This window comes from Tachypleus tridentatus, chromosome 2 (genome assembly GCF_004210375.1).
Source record: "Tachypleus tridentatus isolate NWPU-2018 chromosome 2, ASM421037v1, whole genome shotgun sequence".
NCBI lineage: Eukaryota > Metazoa > Arthropoda > Merostomata > Xiphosura > Limulidae > Tachypleus > Tachypleus tridentatus.
Genome location: NC_134826.1, coordinates 91,215,139 through 91,237,061, shown reverse-complemented (window position 1 = coordinate 91,237,061; position 21,923 = coordinate 91,215,139). Strand labels below are relative to the sequence as shown.

Genomic DNA, 21,923 nt, shown 5'->3' with positions numbered 1-21,923 from the left:
TCTGATTTGATATTTCACTACTTTTTTTTTAGACCTACATAAATTTCATGCATGACCTGCTTAGGTATTTAACACTATTACACCTATTCCTTTATAAGTAGTCCACTGATTACTTATATAATTGACTAAAAGTAAGAAAGTGTCACTATGAAATTAACAAAATTGACTAGACATTTAGTCTTAGTGAGTTCCTAAAACATAAAAAAAAGTTTTATTTCATGATAAACAGTTACTAAGTGTTTCCTACAAAAAAATCAATCCAAGACTATAAAAAATATTTTCTTTTTAGTAGTAAAATTTTTAAGAAGAAAATTAGTGTATATTCAGTACCATTCTAAATAACTTAAAATTGTTGTTTTTATAAAGTTTACTACAGGTGGGGTCCACATTTACATTATATTTAATAACTTTTCAATTCCTTTATAACCAAAATTAATTTCAAACCTACAAAAGACTAAAATTCTTTCCTTTTGAGTTGCTCTCATGCTGTTAATAACAACTCAATTTCAAATTCTGAATGTAATTGATGGAATACAATTCATATTAACTTGTACAAAATTCTCCATTCTCCCACGTCCATGATATATTCCACAGGTCTGAGGAGAATCTATATAAGCACTTTTTTCTGACATGAATCAGATTTCTTTGCTCACACTCATTATGATATAATCCTTTTGGTTTGAGGAGGTGAGTAAAAATGAATTTAAGAGGCAAGTACATATTTGAAATTTAATATTTATAAGAAAATGTAAAATTCAAATAATATAAAATCAACTCTAAAATAATGAAACCATAACAGCCTTACTAGTACAAAGAAGGGAACCAGAGAATATTGTGAGGAACACAGATTCCACATAAGTAAAACTATTAGGCACAAAGGTAACAGCCTAGACTATGACAAACAAATTAAGTAGCCAAGCAGTACTTACGTGGTATCTAAAATCAAAGTAAAGATCTATGTAAACAATTCATAGAAGAACCAAATGCAGTGGACAAAAGAGAGAGAACACCCAGAAAGGCATTTTATTCAGCTGGGTACCTCTTCACTATGCATACCCATTAATAAGTATATTTATATAAATGAGTGTCAGAAAATAATAGTAGAATTGTGCTTGTTGTAGAAGATTTTCAAAAGAAGAGACCAGTAATAACCAGTAATCCTACAATGAAAGGTTAAGTCAAGTCACGAAACTAGTCCAATCAGTGGACAACCAGCAAAAGTCAAAAAGACCAAAGAAAAATCCAAGACAGTCTTGACAACTCTAAGACAAAGGAGCTAGTTCCCCCATAAGAAAATAAGAAAAGAAAGTGGCTAAGCTGGTCATAGTTTAGCAATGAATAAAACTTGGCATAACTGATTAAGGCAAGCACTTGAGGAAGAAAGTGAAGAGAACAGTAGGCATAAAGAAGAGTTCCCACAAGACTAACTGAGAGCTTCCACAACCAGGGAATTCAATTTTGAAACTGAAGACCAATATGGTAGAAGGAATTAGTTGTTTGATGTTGCAAATTCTTTGATAATTAAACAAACCAAAACCAAAGTGTGGAGATTTTACTTCATGGGCAACAATACCAAGAAATAAAATCTGTTAAATTATTATCATATTACAAACATTTAAAACTTAAAAGTGAAAATACTGAGAATGAAGCTAAAGAAACAAAGAAAGTGCAGCAAAACAAAGGTTGCAAGAATGAAAACCACACTAATTGTTGATCTAAGCTACCACCATAAAACTGTGTGTGAACTAACAGAGATCAGTGATGTGGGAGGCAAAGAAGTCAAGGAAAGCATGTTAAACTGCAGAAAGTTCTAAAACACTGATGTTAGCTGTTTCCTTAAGAATCTAAGTCAGAACAATGTTGATTTCCCAATACAGAATCTGATATGAGAAGGGCACATCTGTGAGAAGATGAAGATCTAAAGATGGAGAAAGAAGAGAAGATCATGTTAACACAAGATCTTAGCTTAATCACAACAAGATAAACCCAACAATAATGGAAGAAAAAAAGCATGCTACATGACAATGGATCTGAAGACAGATACCTCTGATATGCAAAGTTCCATTGGAGATGTCACATATGAGCACACTACAACAATATGACAACACAAAAAGAACAGAAAGAATGTATCTAGTAGTATGAGACTCACAGACTTATAATGGTATAGAAAACCAGCATTTCCTTATACTGTGTTGATTCTAAACCCCAGATGTATCATACACTATGCTGGTAATAAAAGAGAAATGGGGTTAAGAATCATTCACCAGAGAGGTAGCCAGCAAGGTTGTTAAATTAATCTGTGTAACAGACTAAATTGATGACATGGTTAAAATATGGTAACTGTCCATGTAAAAGTCAATGTTGATTGAAAATAAACACCAGTAAAATTAGACTACTCAATAGAAAATGTATAGAGCCAAATGAAGATGGAAGCTCAGTGAGTTGATAAACAACAAAAAATATAGGAAGTCAAACAGAAGGGTAGTGAAATGGTAAACAGCACCCCTATCAATCCAACATTACAAAAGCTGACAACATCTGCTCCAACTATATCATGAAATCCTCTTATTTATCAAGCCCCACCCCAATGAAAAATAATGAGCAAAAAAGTGAAAGTGGTGAATGATCATAAAATTAGTTAAGATTTTATGTTACACAAACTCAAATGCATGAAGTAGTTTTATTCTTGGAAGTTAAAAGTGTTACTTATCATTGAAAGTATTACAAACAACTTACAAAACCTACAACACTCATTCACTTTATAGACACAAGTTGCTTGAAATATGCAATTCAAATGAGTGGACTAAAGACTTGACGAGGTTAGTGACAAAAAATTTTTTCCGTGTCTAACATTAAGTGTTCATTTACAATAATTGCACTTTAAGTTAAAGACATAAACCAAAAGCAACAGAAAAGGAGTTTGTAGGATATCTAAAAGGCTCACCTTTTCAAGGCTTGGACAACCAGTTAAAGATTGAGATTTGCAACCATCCATCCACTCCATTCCCAATATACTTTCACTGCTAGCTGTCATATTTGTAACATTTCCTTATATTCTAATATTTTAATGAACTATAACTGCACAATGCAATTGCTTGACAATTAGTTTGAATTATACTGATGTGAGGAAATGAATGTGCCAATTCTCGTATTCTCCATTTTTAATTACAGATGAGAATCAACTTTATATCTATGGATATAAGTATAAGTACAAATGTCTTTCTTTATAACTATTATTTAATTATGGACTAGAAAATGATGCATGTAGAGTTTAAATTATTAGCTGTTTTCTACATGCTAGTGTGATGGATAGCAGGTGGAAATCTTCCATAACATTATTTAGCCTTTCAATCCCAAAGAGTTTTTGCACTGCACACTCTGTTAAAAAAAATGCATATAATCAATAGTTAAAAAAATACAACTCTTATAAAGCACATAAAGCTCATTTATTTTCAAAGTACTAGTTATAATTGGATAACTGTGAGAAGCCAGTTAAACAAAAATATAATTAATTAATCTTTATTTAGTGGACACTGAGTCAAAGCAAAAGAACCACAAGTAGGCAAATATACTTAAAAAACAAGTTACAATAAACTACATTTGTTTCGTATATACTTAATTACAGAAATAATGTTCAGTGTGACTTGGCTGTTTCTTAGATAATATTCCTGTTGTTAGAAGAATATTAACAGCTACACCATTCAAAACAGTTTTGTTTACCTTTTTGGACACAATGTTTCACTTCTTTGACTTAAAATGTAAAATTTTAAAATCATGTAAAAAGTATTTAAGTATAATTATTATACTTTAAATCATAAAATTATAGCCTATTATTCTATACATGTAATTTAACAACATAATACATCCAACCTGTTAATTACATTTTAAACTTCATTACAAAATCCAGTTTGTTGTTTTAGCATTATGCTATACCAAAAGATATGTTACCCTTGAAATATTGTTGGTGAGCGAAGCTTCCTTATTCGTACTCTATTAAAAAATATCACAAAAGCCCATCAGTTTTATATTTTAATACCACATTAAATTGTCCAATCAAATAACTATGTTTCAGGTTTCAAAAACATAGTAATATCAAAAGAAAATATCTTTTGTACAGGTGTTTCAGGATTTCCTTAAGTTCCATCATCATAAATAATATTCATCCAAAACAATTAATTCATGATATTCAAATTACAAAATATAACATTAGGATTGAGCAACTTTTTGTATTCAACTGGAAGTTGAGAAAGAACAGATTTCAATGGTAACAATATAATGGAATGTACAATAAAGCATGTGGCATATAAGTTTAATAAACAACATTCTTAAGAAAAATTATTATATAGAAATCCTTAAATATCAGTATCAACACTGTATCTTTAAAATAATAATAAATATCAAATAAAAATACTGAGAATCTGGAATTGATTACATTAATTTCGAAAAGTAAGGAGCTGATGTTATTACTGAGTGTTGGGCGATTATTGAAAATGGAAAGGTTTTTTTTTAAAGAGTTCCTAACCTGTGGTTCAGGAATGAAGAATTTTTAAAGTTTTCTGGAAGTATGGGGTGGTTGCCATTCTCATTATGCAATCAGATACAAGATACTCAGCTTATATTCACTTGCTAAAATTTCCATATTTTGTGTGCACATATTTGTAGGTGACATGTAGTTTTATCAATATAAGTAGCATAAGTATATTTATATATGACACATAAGTGCATAGGAAAGGTAGAATGTCTTTAGTTATAAAAATATTTTTAATTTTAAATGTTGACATAACTAACAAAAATAGCTTAATTTGTGGGTAACATATTTGGATTATTTTCTATTTTTATATTTGAGTTTAAAACTATTTGACAATGAAAGAAATGATAAGAATTACTGAATATTTTTAAACAGTGTATTACTTTTTGGTTGATTCTATTTTATTTGTTTACAATTTTCATGTGATAATAAATTAAGAGGATAACTATTATTTGGTAATATGTTATGAATTTTTGAAATTTCTGAGTGAAGATGGAAGTAGTAAGAACAGATATTATATACTCTGTTTAGAAGATTTAGAACAAGGTCATGTTTGAAAGAGTCTGGTATGAAACTGTGAAAACAAGTATATAAGACAGTAAATATTTTCTTATGATAAGTAGATGTGGCAATGATATTGTGTATTTTGTTTACTTGAACATCTGAAAAATGAAAGTTTTCTTCTATCTTACATATAAAGTTTATATATGGATGTTGTGAGTTTAGGTATTATAAAACCTTTTTGGCATGAACAATATTGTGAAAGAGTAGAAAACTATCATCACCAGTATTATATGCTATATAATACTAGTTGTAATAAAGGGGGTAATTATCCTGCCATTGACATTTGTAATAACATGTGAAAATATTTGCAATGGCCAGACCAAGAGGTGATTCCCATGGCCACTCTGTTTATCTGGTAATAAACATTATCATTAAAAATAAAGTTATTGACCTTCAGGGTTGATTTAAAAAGGTTTTTTTAAATTTTTGTTGGTTAAAATTACAGCACAGAGCATTTTTAGTAGGGAATAACTGTTCAATAATTATTTTGTTTCCTAGAGTGGGTTGTTAGTGAATATGGACTGAATATTGAAGCTGGCCATAACAAATTGATCTGCATTAGAAATTTTAGATATCTCTTGAACATAGGAAAAAGAATCTTTAACAATAAATTTGTTCTTAGTTAGTAAGCTTAATGCAGGTACAAGATATTTAGCAAGTTTTTAGGAATGGGAACCAGGAGTGGATAGAATAGGTCTGACAGGTTAATAATTTTGAGTACTTTTGGTAATTTGTACATAAACCAGGGTGGAAAGCTGCAGGATAAATCTCTGCAAAAGTAGTGTCAGAGATGAGTTTACAATTTTTAAAATATCTTAAAGCCTGTTGAAGCTTTTCCTAGCACTTGGAAGTAGGCTTAATCCAATCATAGTTGATGGGTTAAATAACTTTGTTCTGTCATTTAAAATGTCTTTCATTTTGGATATGTAATCAGATCTGTTAAAAATGACTACACCTCTACCTTTATCTGGCTAGATAACAACAACAATTCTGTTACTGGCAAGTTCGTTTAAAGTAGAAAACTCAAACTATGTAATAGAAGGTTGTTTTTTTAAGGGATTGAGATTCTAGAAGAAAGACAATACCATATTTTAAAATTTAGTTTTAATAAGTCTCTCTCTCTCTTTTTTATATATATGCTCTGTAAATACATTCAACTTGAAAAAGTAACTTGAGAAGCTAACTTAGTTTACAAGTAGGTAGACAAAAATTTAAACTTTTCATAGAGCATTTTGACACTGTTCACTTACGGTAAGATAACTAAAATTGAAAATAACATTATCAGAACTTATATTCCTAGATTTTCTCGCTAGAATTAGTTTTGTAAGCTTCACATTATGATTCTGTTAGAGTCTGGTGATGATTTCAGGTTCAGAGTTTTAATCAGATTGGCGAGACCATGAAAATCAATCCACAAACTTTTCTTCTTAACTTCAAAACTGGCTGCAGTATGTTGGTTAGCTTGACAGTTTGCCTTTGTTTTTTTGCTGTTTTTTTTTTGGGGGGGCAATATTAAGAAATTTTAAATTCTTATATCAATAGCTTTCTTTGACAGCAATGATAAGCAGAAAAGCCCTAAAATTTCAGTTAGTCATCTTGATTTTCAGAAATTTTTGAGTAACTTCACATATGGTTATAAAACAAATATGAATTGAGACTTTCCAAAGTCTGAAATTAAAGAGTACAAAATAAGCATAACACATCATATCCATACCACAGAGTCAGAGTATTTACAACTGATTCATCAGGTGGAAAACGAAGTTTTATAATCAATACTGAAAACATGGCAATGTCAAAAAATAAAAATCTTTAATAAAGACGTTTGGAATTTCTATAAAATCCATCATCAGTGATAATATCTCAAAAAGAAATTAGTCTATAATATTCAAGTTACAAAAAACAACATTAGGATTGAGCATTTTCACATTCAATCAGAAGTTTAAAAAGAACAGATTTGGATAGTAACAATAACAAAATGTACGTAAAATTAAATTTGGACTTTAATCCACGTGAAAATATTTTTAATGTCTCTCTTGACCCTTCAGTAAGCAAAAATGTACTGAGTGGTAAAAATTCATTAAAGTGTGGAACACTTCCTTAAAATAATTATCTAGACAATAGTTATAATGGTAATTGACATTTGGTATTAAAATTGTTAAACATTTAAAATTATGATGAATCTATATAAATATAATGGTACTGTTCTATGTCCATGTAACTAGTATAGAGTTCTGAATAAAAGTAGAATCCTGAATAATAGTACATGGTGAAGAAAGGAGGTTTTTTTACTCTGTATTTAACATGCATTAATTTTATGTTCTCTTGCTGGCAGTATTGATACTACCACATTTATTTGTATAAAGTACAAAATCTGGCTCGGTATAGCCAGATGGTTAAGGCACTTGACTTATAATCTCAGGGTCAAGGGTTCAAATCCCAGTCACAAATATAATGCTCGCCCTTTCAACCCTGGGGGCATTATAATGTTACGGCCAATCCCACTATTTATTGGTAAAAGAGTAGCCCAAGAGTTGGCTTCCCTCTAGTCTTACACTGCTAAATTAGGGACAGTTAGTGCAGATAGCCCTCATGTAGCTTTGTGTGAAATTAATAAAACAAACAAAAGGAAATGGAAGTGACATTTTCTTTAAACAACTTTATTTGAAGCATTTTGGGCTAAAAGGCCAAATGAGTGGTATGAGTGGTAACCATGATTGAAAAACAAAAGTAAATAAGAGTGAGATCCTATGTGTAGCAACAAAGTAGTGGAAGAAAGAAAATCAATCATCTGTATGCTCTCTTTCAAACAAACTGTAAGCTCCAACACTTAATGTGTATCCGGAGCAACAACTAATTTCTCTCGTTCAGTCAACACCACAGCATATTATGTTCTAAATAGTCATGGATACACTAAAAGTTTAAAACAAGGAAAACACTACACATATAAGTACTTGAATTCTTTGGAAAATAACAGACATGCTTTGAAAGTCCCAAAGACTTTAGTAAATAAAGTTATAAAATACTTTTCTGGAGCCTGCTGGAAAGGGTGCAAGATCTCTCAAGATTTTATTTACATCTCCTCTCATGACATGAAAAATGTTGTCACTAGCTTGGTATTCATTTGCATGACCTGGCAGTGACTCAAAGTATCTAACTGTTAAAGGTTCCTCTTGAACCAGACATGCTCTTTCAATTAGGACATATGAGCCACCTGTAATTTTCATTTATCCCATTTCTATACCTGACATATGCATGTTCTTCTTCTGAAGCAATAGGTTGGTGCTGAGATTGCTCACTGAACTTTTCCATGATAAGATTTGATGCAATCCTGTTTTTCCAGCTGCCTTCTTCCTTTGGCATGTGTGCCCTTGATATGACACAGAAACAGTAAAAACTGTTTTGATTGTTTATCTTTTTTCTGATTGTTTCTTTGATTCTTGCCTTTTATCTATTCCCTTTTCACCATCATCTTCTTCTTCCAGAATCTCATCCTCAGTAGTGTTCCCAATTATCTCCTCCCCATCACAGCCTAACATAACAATTATTATTCTGTCCTTTTATAGTCACACCTATAGGCAGTGTGATGGTCTTCAGTAAATTCTTGAAAGTTGGTGGTGCTTGTGATTGAAGGAGCTCCTTTCTGAATTCTTTCATTTTGACTCCAACAAGATCTATCAGTTTGCCTGACATAAGAAAATCTTCTGAACTATCAATATTGTTCAGTATGAAACTGTTTTCAGGGCTCTCACTGGGTAGATTTTGACTGCGTTCTGCTGTTATTCAACATTCTCATCATGTCATCCCTTGAAAGAGATGGAATCTTTATTGGGTTAGCCTGCAGTTGGTCAAGCATGAGATGGCTCTCCATTTCCAGGTACTTTGTCTTTAAGAGATAATGAAGATGAGTGTTGTTGATCTGCACATCATTGGTTACTACTCCACCTCTTTTTAAGTTTCTTTCTCACTTTCTGACTGCTGTGAACTGCAAGTATGAATGTGGCAAAGTCCTTATTTGTGAATATATTACATCTATTCTTCAGATGTTTAATGGTTTCAACACTGTTTTGAGTCTGTATGGCCCCATGGGAGACCACTGTACACATACAAAAAATGGAGGATTCAGGGTTGTTCAAAATTATTTGCCTTTGAAGACAAATTCAGGGGCAGGCACACTGTTCTCATCAGAAAACAGCTATGTAAAGACAGTTGCATGCTTTTCAGAAAGCATATAGTTTTCTTTCACAAATGTGAGAATTCCCTTTAGGGTAATAGTTGACATATTCACACACTAATATTGATGCAGTAGCATCTAATCTCCATTTATCATAACTGATTCCTTCTTGAAGTGCTGTTTGAAGCAATGTTACATTCTGTGTATGTTCTTAAAGAACACAATAATTCATTACTTTCTTTAGTTTTAGGGATTGCACACCTTTTATTTGGTTTACTCAGACTAGCAGAAACAGCTATTCTTTGTCAGTGTAATACTTTTGTGTATTCAACCATTTCTGGCACAATTCGTTGTACTTTGCCTTGAATACTTTCACTGGCTTTCCCTCTTTTAACATGTCCCTAACATTAATAAACCAGGCAAAATGCTTGCCTTACTTCCACAGCCTTCTGCTTCCTCACAAAATGTTTTCTTTGCTGACACACCCTCACTTTCACTGTTGCCCTTTCTCTTCTCATGACACCTTCTTGCTACTTATAATGCTTTCTTGAACCATTATCTTCTGCTTAAATATTCTGTAATGAGAGTTGAATTCACATACTGCCCTTGAAAGAAGGCCCTCTGATGAAGTCTTTTTGGCCATTTTTTTTCCTCTTTAGGTTCCACTGTGCCAGTGCCATAACGACTTCCTGATAGTACTGTTCATTGCATTTCTCCCACTGTTTGGGCAGCTCACCTTTTTTTTCACATTTTTCACACAATTTCAAAAACCAGTCTCTGCACTGTTGTTTCTTTCGAGAAACAACAGTGATAATAATAAATCAAGAAAAATGAATGAACTGAGAGTGATGAATGAGTTGTGAGTAAACAACACCCATTTCTGCCAAGAAGGTAAGCCAGCAGACGATTCCAAGAATTGCTTAGATTTGGGTCAATCAGAAGCTAAGCAAATGTCGTTATGGTTGGCTATCAAAAAGGCAAGGAAATAGAAAATGTGTACACAATTTTTAAAATTGAATCTAAGCTGATAATAAAATAATGTTAATTTCATCAACAATTAAGCAACCTGGCTTGTTACAGACTGGTAAACTGCAAATTTCCTTTACATTCAATGGAAATGTTTCTACTTTGAGTTTCAAATAGGCCAGAGCCAATACAGTGCTTTATGATGTGGCCCTCGACAGGTCATAGAGCAGTTATAATTAAATGGCCTGGTCCACATTTGCTTGACTCATAATGACTAAGTAAGGAATACTCACAGAATCAAGGTGGCCAAGATTTCTTTGAAGTAAGTAATACCAGTAACTTTTTCTGCCTTGCTGGCCGAGATTTAATAATCATACAGTTTCAAATGAGCATCATACAGGGTAAAAAGGTGCCTGAAAATAAATAATTGTATAAGTGCAGTTATTTGGATCTTTATAGTACTTTGCAAGGTGTGGAAGGATCTTCACCAAAATTAATATGTGGAAAAAGTACAAGTTTTCATTTTAGTGTTTATGTTTTTATGGGCATTTTTGTATTTTGTACCACCTCACCACTTATAGATGGATCTTCCACAAATATGATATGAATGTTTATTGGGTCTATGGGGAGATACATTTCCTGTTTCTTGCTGGTTTTAAGTGATTTCTTGTAGTTATGGTGAGATATCCAAAGTGTTGCTTCTTGGTATCAAAACTGAGGAGTTTAGTTAGGCATAACATAACAACATAAGATTAACATGATAAAAAATTGGACATTAGGCACAAAGAACATAAAATTGTACAAACAAATCTCAATTACTGCTGTAGTTTAACTAATAATTTCATTTTCGTTTACTTACTGATAAAGTATTACAATTTTTGATAATCAATATAAAATTTCATTACAATAAATTTAATTATAAGTTTGAAAACTTAAAATAAAATTCCATCATAGTTTTATCATTGAAATATGCTCTTTCTATACTTCCAACCGAATATAAAAACTCTGTTAATACTAACCTTGTTTCCTTAGATAAAATATTATTAATGAATTTTTCTTAGTTTTCGGAAGGAGGATATTAATGCTGTTGATGGAATTTAAGGAAATTCCCAAATGTTCATATTAAAAGATTTTTTATATTACCCTGTTTTTAATATCTTTATATATAAAAACATTTTACTACTTTCTGAAACAATTGGTTTTTTATGGTAATAACTATTAAAAATTTGAAGTTTTATATAAAATGTATGATTTATTTTATCTTATTCATTAAATAAATAAAATGAAAATGTAAATTCAGGAATTTGCATGTCTTCATGAATAAATGGAGATTAATTGCTTTATCTGACATAAGACAACAAAAAGGATCAACAACTATCTTATCCAATATAAAATTTAAAAAAACAAACTACTTTAGCTGATTGCAGACAGCACAAAAGATTAAAACACTAACTTATGTGGCTGGTTTAAGACAGATAGAAAAGAACTTAATGATTATCTTACCTGATTTAAGGCAGCAGTTTATGCAGTTCTGAAAAAATGATGCAACAGCAGTTCTTTTGGTAGATATCACAACAATATTTTTCTGTGTCAGGAGTGTTTACACCTATTCTGCAAGACATTCTGATGCTGGCACATAAAGCCTAAAGATGATAACGTTAAACCTGCACTTCATAATATATAATATAATATAATGAGAAGTGTCAAGAACATTAATTTGACCATTAAAACTTCTAAAAATAGTTTTGTAGACAGTAACAGACAGACACAGATCAAAGCATTCATTTGGCCCCCAGAACATAAATGCCAAACAGTAATTTATAAACAAATTATAGTTCCTTTTTTTACTAAGTGGTGTCATAATAAAACAATTAAATTGATCAAAAAGTAAAATAATACACACAGAATTAAATTATACAAAATATCAACTTTGTAATTAAAATCATTTGCTAATTTCTTACAGTTACCATGTACAACATTTATACCTATTTAACTTTAAAGGTTCATCTAATGACCAATGTTTATGGGCCTAAGCCATCGGACATGAAACTACAAAACTGTTTATTTTTGTATAGGCTCAAACAACAAACTGACAGGAACAAGCATTGCATGTGATAACACAGTGTAAAAAATAAGTAAAGAAACAGACATTTTATCCTAAATGGAATTTCAAAATAAAATATTTGAAAGTATTAAAAATCAGTTGGGTTCATTGCCAGTATTATCTTCATGAAAACCTGTTATGTTGGTTTGATGAACGTTTTGATGTATTTAGACTAACCCATACCAGTAACCATAGTAACTTAGATATCAATGATAACCCATACCAGTAACCATAGTAACTTAGATATCAATGATAACCGTTGTATACATAATCATCTAAAATTTCTAAATTAAATAAATCAATATCACTTGTTACCTTTACATATATGCTTGTTTGGTTTACTTTGAATTTCCCGCAAAACTACATGTCCCTAATTTACCTCATAATTACTGCTGAAGTTCAATTGCATCTTCACATTTAAATTATCATGCAACAACCCTCTATAAATATGAAGGGTGACACTCTCCTGAAGCATATTACTTCCTCAATTAGATTCTGCTCGAACATGACTTTCAGATTAGGTAAAAGTTAAGTATAAGTAATGAGGAAAAAGGATGGGAAGTCAGAGCAGAAATAAGTACATATTGGAAATATATTTTCAGTGTAGGAAAATTACTGATATGGTGCTTTACCATTTCTCACATAGTAACTTGAATTCCACATAGAAAAGGTGGAGGGATAAGTATGAGGAATATAGAAAAGTATCCTTCAAAAGCATCCAAAGAACACTCATGGAGTGTGAACTTCCACTGGAAGAAAAACACAAATAGCATACTGCACCAGTTCAATACCAGTTATTCTCTTTGCTCAGTGTGGTAGTAAATATTGCATAAACAGGTGGAAATTGTGAGGAGCACATCCAAGAAATTGATAAAAATCTGAGGTGAAATTTCTGGAGTCACAGTCCAGGAGAAAAAAGGATTGGGGTTCCAAGCCACAGATTGGATGGTGGAGAAAGCTAAAATAGATGGGATACAATGGATATGGTGCGACAGAATGCACTTACTTCGACACCAGACAGCATCTGGCATACATCATCTAACTTATGGTAAGAGGAGAGTTTGTAGAAGCTTCATCTCAAGTGGAAGAAAGTGGAAATAGAAAATTCCATACTGGTTGATTTAACATGGCACATGGGCATAAATCCAGGAACTCAAAATCTGAACAAGCCATTGTGGCAGTTCACTTCAAATCCAAAACCAACTGGATATGTTCTATTCTGCAGAACATCATCCTCTGAGAGAGAACCTCACTGAGATGTGGTGCCAGAGTAACTACATTTAACCTGTAAAATATTATCCTACAGACTGGGCTGCACAAAAGCTGGAGTGCATTGATGATTAGCCATTTGCCTGAACAACCATAGACCTGGAGAGATTTGAGACAGATCTTCACAACATCAACCTCTGGGATTAACCACACAGATGTAAAACGCATGAAACAAAATCCTGATTTGTTCAGCATTAACCAAAATTGCTAGTTGGAAACTAACATCCAGTCTATGAAAGGATGAGCAATCCCAACCAGAAGAGTGAACTGCAAAGTGATGGATCTACTCTATTTCAGTATATGACTGTGATGCACAAAGAGAATCCACACCATTTACACTGGCAGAACACCACCAACCTACCCTCAACCGAACAGAACTTTACACATTTAGGAGGTTGCCTCTATGGTCCACCACCCCAGTAGTTAGGATCTGGTGAATGGTAAAAGTAAGAAGAACTTCCATATTCCACTAGAAAAAAAGGGGAACATGGTGACCAGTCTAGAAGAATGCCTGCACTGGAGGCAGTGCAATGGGTGCCATAAAATCCCTATTTTGAATAGCAGACCACAATCAAAGGAATAAGACGGATAGGCATCAATCTCTTTCTGATTTACCCATGAGTTAGTATGGTCTGGAAGAGGGGAAATACCACAAGGAAAACCTCCTACCAGTCTTACGGAACACATACTCTTCTTATTGTGCTTTATTGGCCATGAGTAGGCATAAGATTGATGAAATAAACCTCCATTTGAAGAAAATTTAGGTGTGATGTCAAATGCATTCCTCACCATGTCAGCCAGTACAGTATTATCAGGCCCAACTCCATTGAATTGAAGCATCTGGAGTAGCAGGGTGTAATCCATTCAATACTGTCCTCCAAGTAGGACTACATGAATCACCAATTAACATCAACAGCAACCACAGAATCCAGAAAAAGTAGAGCTGGAACTGCACAATATCAGCCTCTGGCACCCACTGCATGAAGGTGAAGATACAAAGTTCAGGATCAGGGTGAATACCTCATTGGTGGAAAAAGTGCATGCAAACGGTTTTAGAGAGAGAGAAGTTAAAACTGTTTGCTGTGACCTACTCCAGTAAATGGTTGAAAGCAGTTTGTAGCTGTCACTCAATAAACATCATGTTCAATGACCAACAACTGGCAACTGTTCAACAAGAGCACCAAGGTCTAATTGATCATAGGTCTCTTCAGGTGACAGGCAGAGAGAAAAACAGTGATGATATGACCAATGGAAACATGGATGACTATGGCCTCCGAGGGTGTGTTGAGTGGCAAAGACAGGGTGAGCACATGCTGATAGACCAACAGTGCCACCCCTCCATGCACTCGTCCATCACACAACCTACCATTTCTGTACAAAGAAAACTGCAGGTTTCAGAAAGGTTTCCTGTAAGGAAAAACATACAGGATGGTAATAAGCAATCAGGTCTTTGATGTCATCCAGAGTACAATGTAAAACCTCGACAATTCCATTGCATCAAAGTGGCCATTTTTATTTATGTGTTGGCGAATTGGGTGGAGAGCGCTTCTGTTTTCAACCACGTCTTTTTTTATGAATGATCGTTTTGCATCTTGGGGCCAGAGAAGAAGATGTACCCAAGGAAATGGCCATACCCAAAACCAGAGGAAGTGGATCTAGGGGTTTGTTGGAATGAATGGTAGGGACAGAGATGGGTGCTGAGTCATAACAAAAAGTGTATGGATCAAAGAATGTACTAGGCCTCAACATCACAGATTAAATTTTACCTTTCTTGAATTATGAGCTTATAACTAATTATACAGACTAGCAGAAAACCTAGTGATAACAAATGTCATTACTAATATCTGAATCGTACAGTTACAGCACTATGCATTGAATGAATCGTTGTTTGGTCGTGTTCAGCACGACCTAGGGAAGTCAGATACTATCCATACCTCTATATGGCCCAGCATGGCCAGGGTGGTTAAGGCGTTTGACTTGTAATCTGAGGGTCACGGGTTCGAATCCTCGTTATTCAAAACATGTTCGCCCTTTCAGCCGTGGTGACGTTATAATGTAACAATCAATCCCACTATTCGTTGGTAAAAGAGTATCCCAAGATTTGGCAGTGGGTGATGATAACTAGCTGTCTTCCCTCTAGTCTTATAATGCTAAATTACGGACAGTTAGTGCAGATAGCCCTCATGTAGCTTTGTGTGAAATTAATAAAACAAACAAAGAAACAAACCATACCTCTATCCACTATGTACTGAAATCTGTCTAGGTTAGTATTTGGTTACTGAGCGTCACCTGGGAGGACCACTAGATACCGAATACGTTTATGAAAGACAAAAACAAATTTAGTACTTCTAATTCAGATAATAGAATTATATAACTATATATGTTGCTTTTTCATTTTGTAAATTACTGCAACTCATAGCTTGTCAAATATTCTTATATTTTAATATTCATATTTAATTAAACTAATTCACTTTCACAATCTTGTAGGTAGCCAAAGAGTATTGTGACATATTTTAGTAAAAATGGGCTATATTCTTTACTTCAACACGCAATAAACTTATTAATGATAAAATTAAAATTGTTAAATACTGTGTAACAATATAAACAATTTCCTCTTTATATATTCTTCTGGTCAACGTGACTGACCTAACTCCCACTTTGTGCATTGTCTAATCTGGATACCTGTCAACTCTCATGCATATTACGTGAAAATCGTGCATTTTGAATACATAGAATGCTCTCACGCTTGGCTGCTAAATAATCACAGTTATTAGTGTTTAATATCTTTCCTTTTTCATCATATGCTATTAAACATGTAATTCTCTTCACAAAACTGTTAGGTCCTAGCCCTTTACTTTAAATGCGTGCAATGGGTAGTGAGGATAGAACCAGTCTAAAATAGTTGTTGCACGTATATATTGCATCCAGTGATTGGTTTTCCGTTCACTTGATAACCAACGAAGTGAACTATCACATACAATCAAGTGTCGTTATCTGCATGATTATTGAAATAATATTGAATGACTTCTAAATGAATAACTATGGGAAACCATAACAAATGAAAATATTATTGTAAATATTTATTGTAAGTCAAATACGTTCCCTGAGAATGTTCTAATTTTAAACTTGACATTCTAGCATCATTTTGAATATTTGTGCCTTTCATATGTTGAATGAACCTATAAGTGTAGAGGTCTACTATGAATTTTTCACATTGTGTAAAATGATTCAAGTTGTTTTATGTAAAAGAAAATTTAAGTATTTTGTGTGAAAAAGTCTTCTTTCGTTTCTGTTTTAACAACATGTTGAACAGCTACCAAAGCCCTCCATTTAGATTTCAAAAATGCGAAATTTGTGTTGGGAAAGTTTCACCTAGTGGTTCCTCACAGGAATTCAACCTAGATCTCAGAGTTTTCATTTTCTCACTAACTCACTCATAAGTATTAGAGATTGGCAGATATAAGTCACGGAATTTGTGTGATATTACATTTGTGAAGAAAATAATTAATATACGTGTGCACACACACATATATGAGGGTGTATGTAAAAATCCTAAAAATATTAAAGTAATAATTCCCTGTTAAATTTATACATATTTTTTGCTAATTTTATTAGACTCGTTCTTTCTCGACTTTCATACAAACTTGGTTGGCCTCAAGACATTTATTTTATTTCTCACTTACAATACGAGATTGTTCAAGCTCTATTTGTTTGAGTTTTAGCTGGATTTCTAACTTATCTTTATCACTCAACTCTGACTGGCTAAGGGAGACACTAGAGTATTCTTCTGATGTGCTACCTCAGAAAATAAATCATTATCGACTAGTATTTCATTAATACATTTCTCTAGTTCATTTTATATCGTTGATTTCTTAACCTCTAATTCTAAAACTATGGCAATTTCGAGTAATTCATTTTTGTTATGTCACACTAGTTGTTTGAGGGAGAGCCATTCAAGAAAATCTTGACAATCAGACACGATCAGATCTTGTTGGCAATGAAAAGTATAAATTGAATTACGATTTGAGCTTTAATTTATAACCAATTTTGCCTTTGTTTTAGATCTCAAACATGAGTCCACAATTTATTATATTCCGCGTTTTTCGTATTATAATTTTATATAGCGTAAAACTGAGTTAAACTATAGTTTAGTTTTAGAAGTTAATTAAATGTCTATATGTACAGTATCTGCCAACAAGATTGATACACACAGTTTTCTTTCTTAACACGGCCAGGCATGGCCAGGTGATTAAGGCATCTAACTCGTAATCTTATCACAAATATTTCTTAATATACAAACAACAATTTATAATAACGATTATTATAAATCATGATTTATGTACAAAACTTTAACAGATTTAGGAATAATACTGAGTTTTCTATCTGTTTTAGAACTGAATATTTTATTGATGCTTCATGATGAGATATTAAATTCGAGTTGATATCCATACATTTCACTTGGCTAAATTTTTCACAAGAAACTTTTTCACCTTGGAGTTATCTAATGTTTTCTTAAAAATACTAAACAGTTTGTAAAAATCTATAAACGTTTCTGGTCAAATATCTGTAGTTTCCCGATTAATAAACATTAATCATAGTTATAGCTTCTGAAATTTATATTATACTAACTGTAACGAACCGACAATATGAAACTGGTTGTTTCACTGCGCTAGCTGTCCCTAATTTAGTAGTGTAAAACTGTAGGGAAGGCAGCTACTCATCACCACTAACTCTTTGGATACTCTTTTACCAACAAATAGTGGGATTGACCGTCACATATAACGCCCCCACGACTGAAAGGCGAGCATGTTTGGTGCGACCGGGATTTGAACCCGCGACCCTCAGATTGCGAGTCGCACGCCTTAACACGCTCGGCCATGCCGGGCCACCAAGGAACTATGATATACGATAATTTCTTTGCATTTTTACAGTCACATATCGTTTTAACTTTTTTAAAGGTATGAGACATTGTTTAAAAAACAAATTACCCGTTCATCCCTTTATTTGCGTGATAAGCTCTTTGTTTCCTTTATTCGGTTCCGCGTAATGCCACACGAGGGTAGTTTGCGCTAGGCTGTCCCTAATTTTGAAGTAATAGACTAAAGAGAGAAGCAATCAACACTTCTTAGACCTGAATGGCGAAAATTGTGTTATTCATATAATACACCCATTGCTTCATAATGTGGAGCAGGTTTGTTATTCTTCCTTTAAAAAAAAAAAAAATCAGCCACTGTGATGAGCTACCATAGTATACACAAGTATTTAATAAATTATTATTTTAAATTACTTTTGGGATGTTTTGAATATATGATACGGTCTGTTTAGTTTGTTTTTTTCTTTAATTTCGCGCAAAGCTACTCGAAGACTCTCTGCGCTAGCCATCCCTAATTTAGCAGGGTAAGACTAGAGGGAAAGCAGCTAGTCATCACCACCCACCGCCAACTCTTTGGATACTCTTTTACCAACGAATTTATGATTGACCGTTAAATTATAACGCCCCCACGGCTGAAAGGGCGAGCATGTTTGATGCGACCGGGATTTCAACCCGCGACCCTCAGATTACAAGTCGAACGCCTTAACACACCTGACCATGCCGGACCAGGTCTGTTTAGTACCCCGAAAAATGACATAAGAACAAAAAATAATTCAGTGAGTTCTGAAAAATGCAGACATTGCCGATTAAATGACACTTAAAAAACAAACATCTTTACACTTCCGACATTTTTCTAAGCGAGGACCCTTTTTTACTAGAATCACAGGAATACGAAATATAGTATAATGTAAAAACTACTACCAAGAAATATACTAATCCGAATTGACACAATATAGCAATTACCTAAAGCAAAATAATACGAATTTTCACGTAATGAGATAACAGTTATCCTACGCTTAATAAACTGAAAGTAAAGTTATGACAAGTTTTACATGTATTGTTTGTTTGTTTGTTTTTTGGAATTTCGCACAAAGCTACTCGAGGGCTATCTGTGCTAGCCGTCCCTAATTTAGCAGTGTAAGACTAGAGGGAAGGCAGCTAGTCATCACCACCCACCGCCAACTCTTGGGCTACTCTTTTACCAACGAAAAGTGGGATTGACCGTCACATTATAACGCCCCCACGGCTGGGAGGGCGAGCATGTTTAGCGCGACGCGGGCGCGAACCCGCGACCCTCGGATTACGAGTCGCGCGCTTTACGCGCTTGGCCATGCCGGGCCTTTACATGTATAACACAGAAGACAAAATACCCCAGTTTGCATCACGATTTGAGAATCAAAACCACGGCTACGGTCGCTTTCCTCTTTGCTTAGTATAACGCGCGTTCTTTTCTCTTATACGTTGTTTTCCAACAATACAGTAAAAGTGCCGTAACGTAGCTAATGTTAATATCTCGGAAATTCGTGCCAAAAGGAACAAAGTATTTTCACACCATGTCAAGCGACATACTTTTTAGTATTCTGTTCCTAATGTTTAGAATGCGCCCGTTCAGCGATCGTAGCCTACTCACCTAGACAATACGTCTTATGTATATTTAGTATTGAGTCAATTACGTGACCATTTTTATTTGGAAACTGTTTTAATACTATAAATTTTAAAACAGCTTGTGTATATTCAAAATTTGGCAGACTTTTAGTTAGCCTTACAAGTCGTTTGTACACAAAAAATCTATTTTAATGAAGTATTCTTAGTAAAGATTTGTGCGTGTAAGTATAGTACTGATCAGTTTGAGTGCAAAAGTATTTTTATCTAAAGATTAAAAGTGGTTCTCTTCATCTCAAAAATCTCAAAGGTCATTTACGTAATTTCAAAAACCTAAATACATTTCAAACATTTTATTGTTGTTGTTTTGTTTTTATAGTTAAACTTTATGCATTATCTGCTATTGTCTTCATGTTGATTCTGTACGAGGTTGTTCAATGTCACCGTCCTGGTTAACCACTGGAAGAGTGTATTTGTGTTTTTCTTATAGCAAAGCCACATCGGGCTATCTGCTCAGCCCACCGAGGGGAATCAAACCCCTGATTTTAGCGCTGTAAATCCGGAGACATACCGCTGTACTAGCCGGGGGTCAAGAGGAAGAGAGAGAAAAAAGAAATCGAAATAATTTAAATCATCCTTTATTTCTTTCTAGAATGACTTCAAATGATGGCATAACTACATTTGTCTATCCAAAGTAATGGATTAGTATATTGCACCCAAACCTTTTGTTCAAAACTAAATAAGGTACTTCAAAGATCGTAAGGGAATTTAAAATCGATTGTTTCTTCTATATTTTACATAAACCAAAAACATTATAATTATAGCATAAACGATGTTATTGTTACCCTCTGAAATCAGATCTCATACAAATGTCTATTGTTTCTTTGAAAACTTAAGTGCAAAATGAGGGCTTACCAGCAAACAATAGATGAACATTACATAACTGTGACATGTAGATACATACTTTGTATACTACACAATGAGTGTTTTAAGATAGCAATTTCCTATATTATGTATGAAGTGGAGAAGTAAAAAAAAAATCAATTAACATAACATTAATTGTTGCGTTAGTTTTTTTTGTGATCCCTACTTGTCGGTTTTTAAATTTCCAATTTTTATTTATTTTGTGCGCTGGTTTTTTTTTTTTTGTATTCTCAACTATGGACAAAGGATTACTTCATATGATAGTTCACTTTATACATTGTAAGGATAATAAAAATAGCACATAGCTAGGTAATTCATTCATAATAGCTACCGACTATTTAATCATATTACTTTAAGGTGTAAAATGTTAAACTGTAGCTGGGGATTGTCCTGGAGACTTGTTTGAAAATATAGTAAGCATATATAGTTTCCATGTACCTAAATTCTCCACTTATACAACGCATAGTATAGGCATTTACTTCTCCAATGCTAAGACATTAAGTACGTATAAAATTTTACGCAAAAAGTTATCTTTTCAAATAAAACTTATACTTAGAAAACAATTTTAAATAAACCTTCGTAATTATTATACAAATGTGTCTGATGATATTTAATATTATGTGTATAATTTTTTTTATTCCTTCACATCATACTTTATTTTAAATGTTGGCTTCATAATGACATGAATCATATATAAAGCACTGTATAAAGCATTGAGTTACATTCATCTAATGTTCATCTATTATTAACTGTTTCACCCTTTACTTAAGCTTTTTAAAGGAACACCAGATATATGCAAAAAAGCTGACTTCAAGGGATAATAATAACACTGTTTACACTAGAACTACGATATGTTTTAACTTATTTAAAATATAGAAGAAAAATCGATTTTTGAATGCATTCACGGTACCTTATTTAGTAC

The 21,923-nt window shown here is 33.1% G+C and overlaps 1 protein-coding gene across 6 annotated transcripts in view; it reads right to left on the bottom strand.

Moving 5' to 3' along the window:
• The window catches only part of LOC143244510 (uncharacterized), a 102,081-nt gene that overhangs the window by 68,850 nt on the left and 11,308 nt on the right, over window positions 1-21,923 (bottom strand). For 5 of the 6 annotated variants that reach the window (XM_076489330.1, XM_076489334.1, XM_076489333.1 and 2 more), the window contains exons 2-3: window positions 11,733-11,872; window positions 2,945-3,378 (exon numbers count right to left, since the gene is read on the bottom strand). In XM_076489330.1, the coding sequence (XP_076345445.1) occupies window positions 2,945-3,034 (90 nt within the window). In that variant the 5' untranslated portion in view covers window positions 3,035-3,378; window positions 11,733-11,872. Of the gene's footprint in view, window positions 1-2,944; window positions 3,379-11,732; window positions 11,873-15,834; window positions 15,958-21,923 lie in introns of those variants that run through there. The other variant, XM_076489332.1, reaches the window with a different exon arrangement.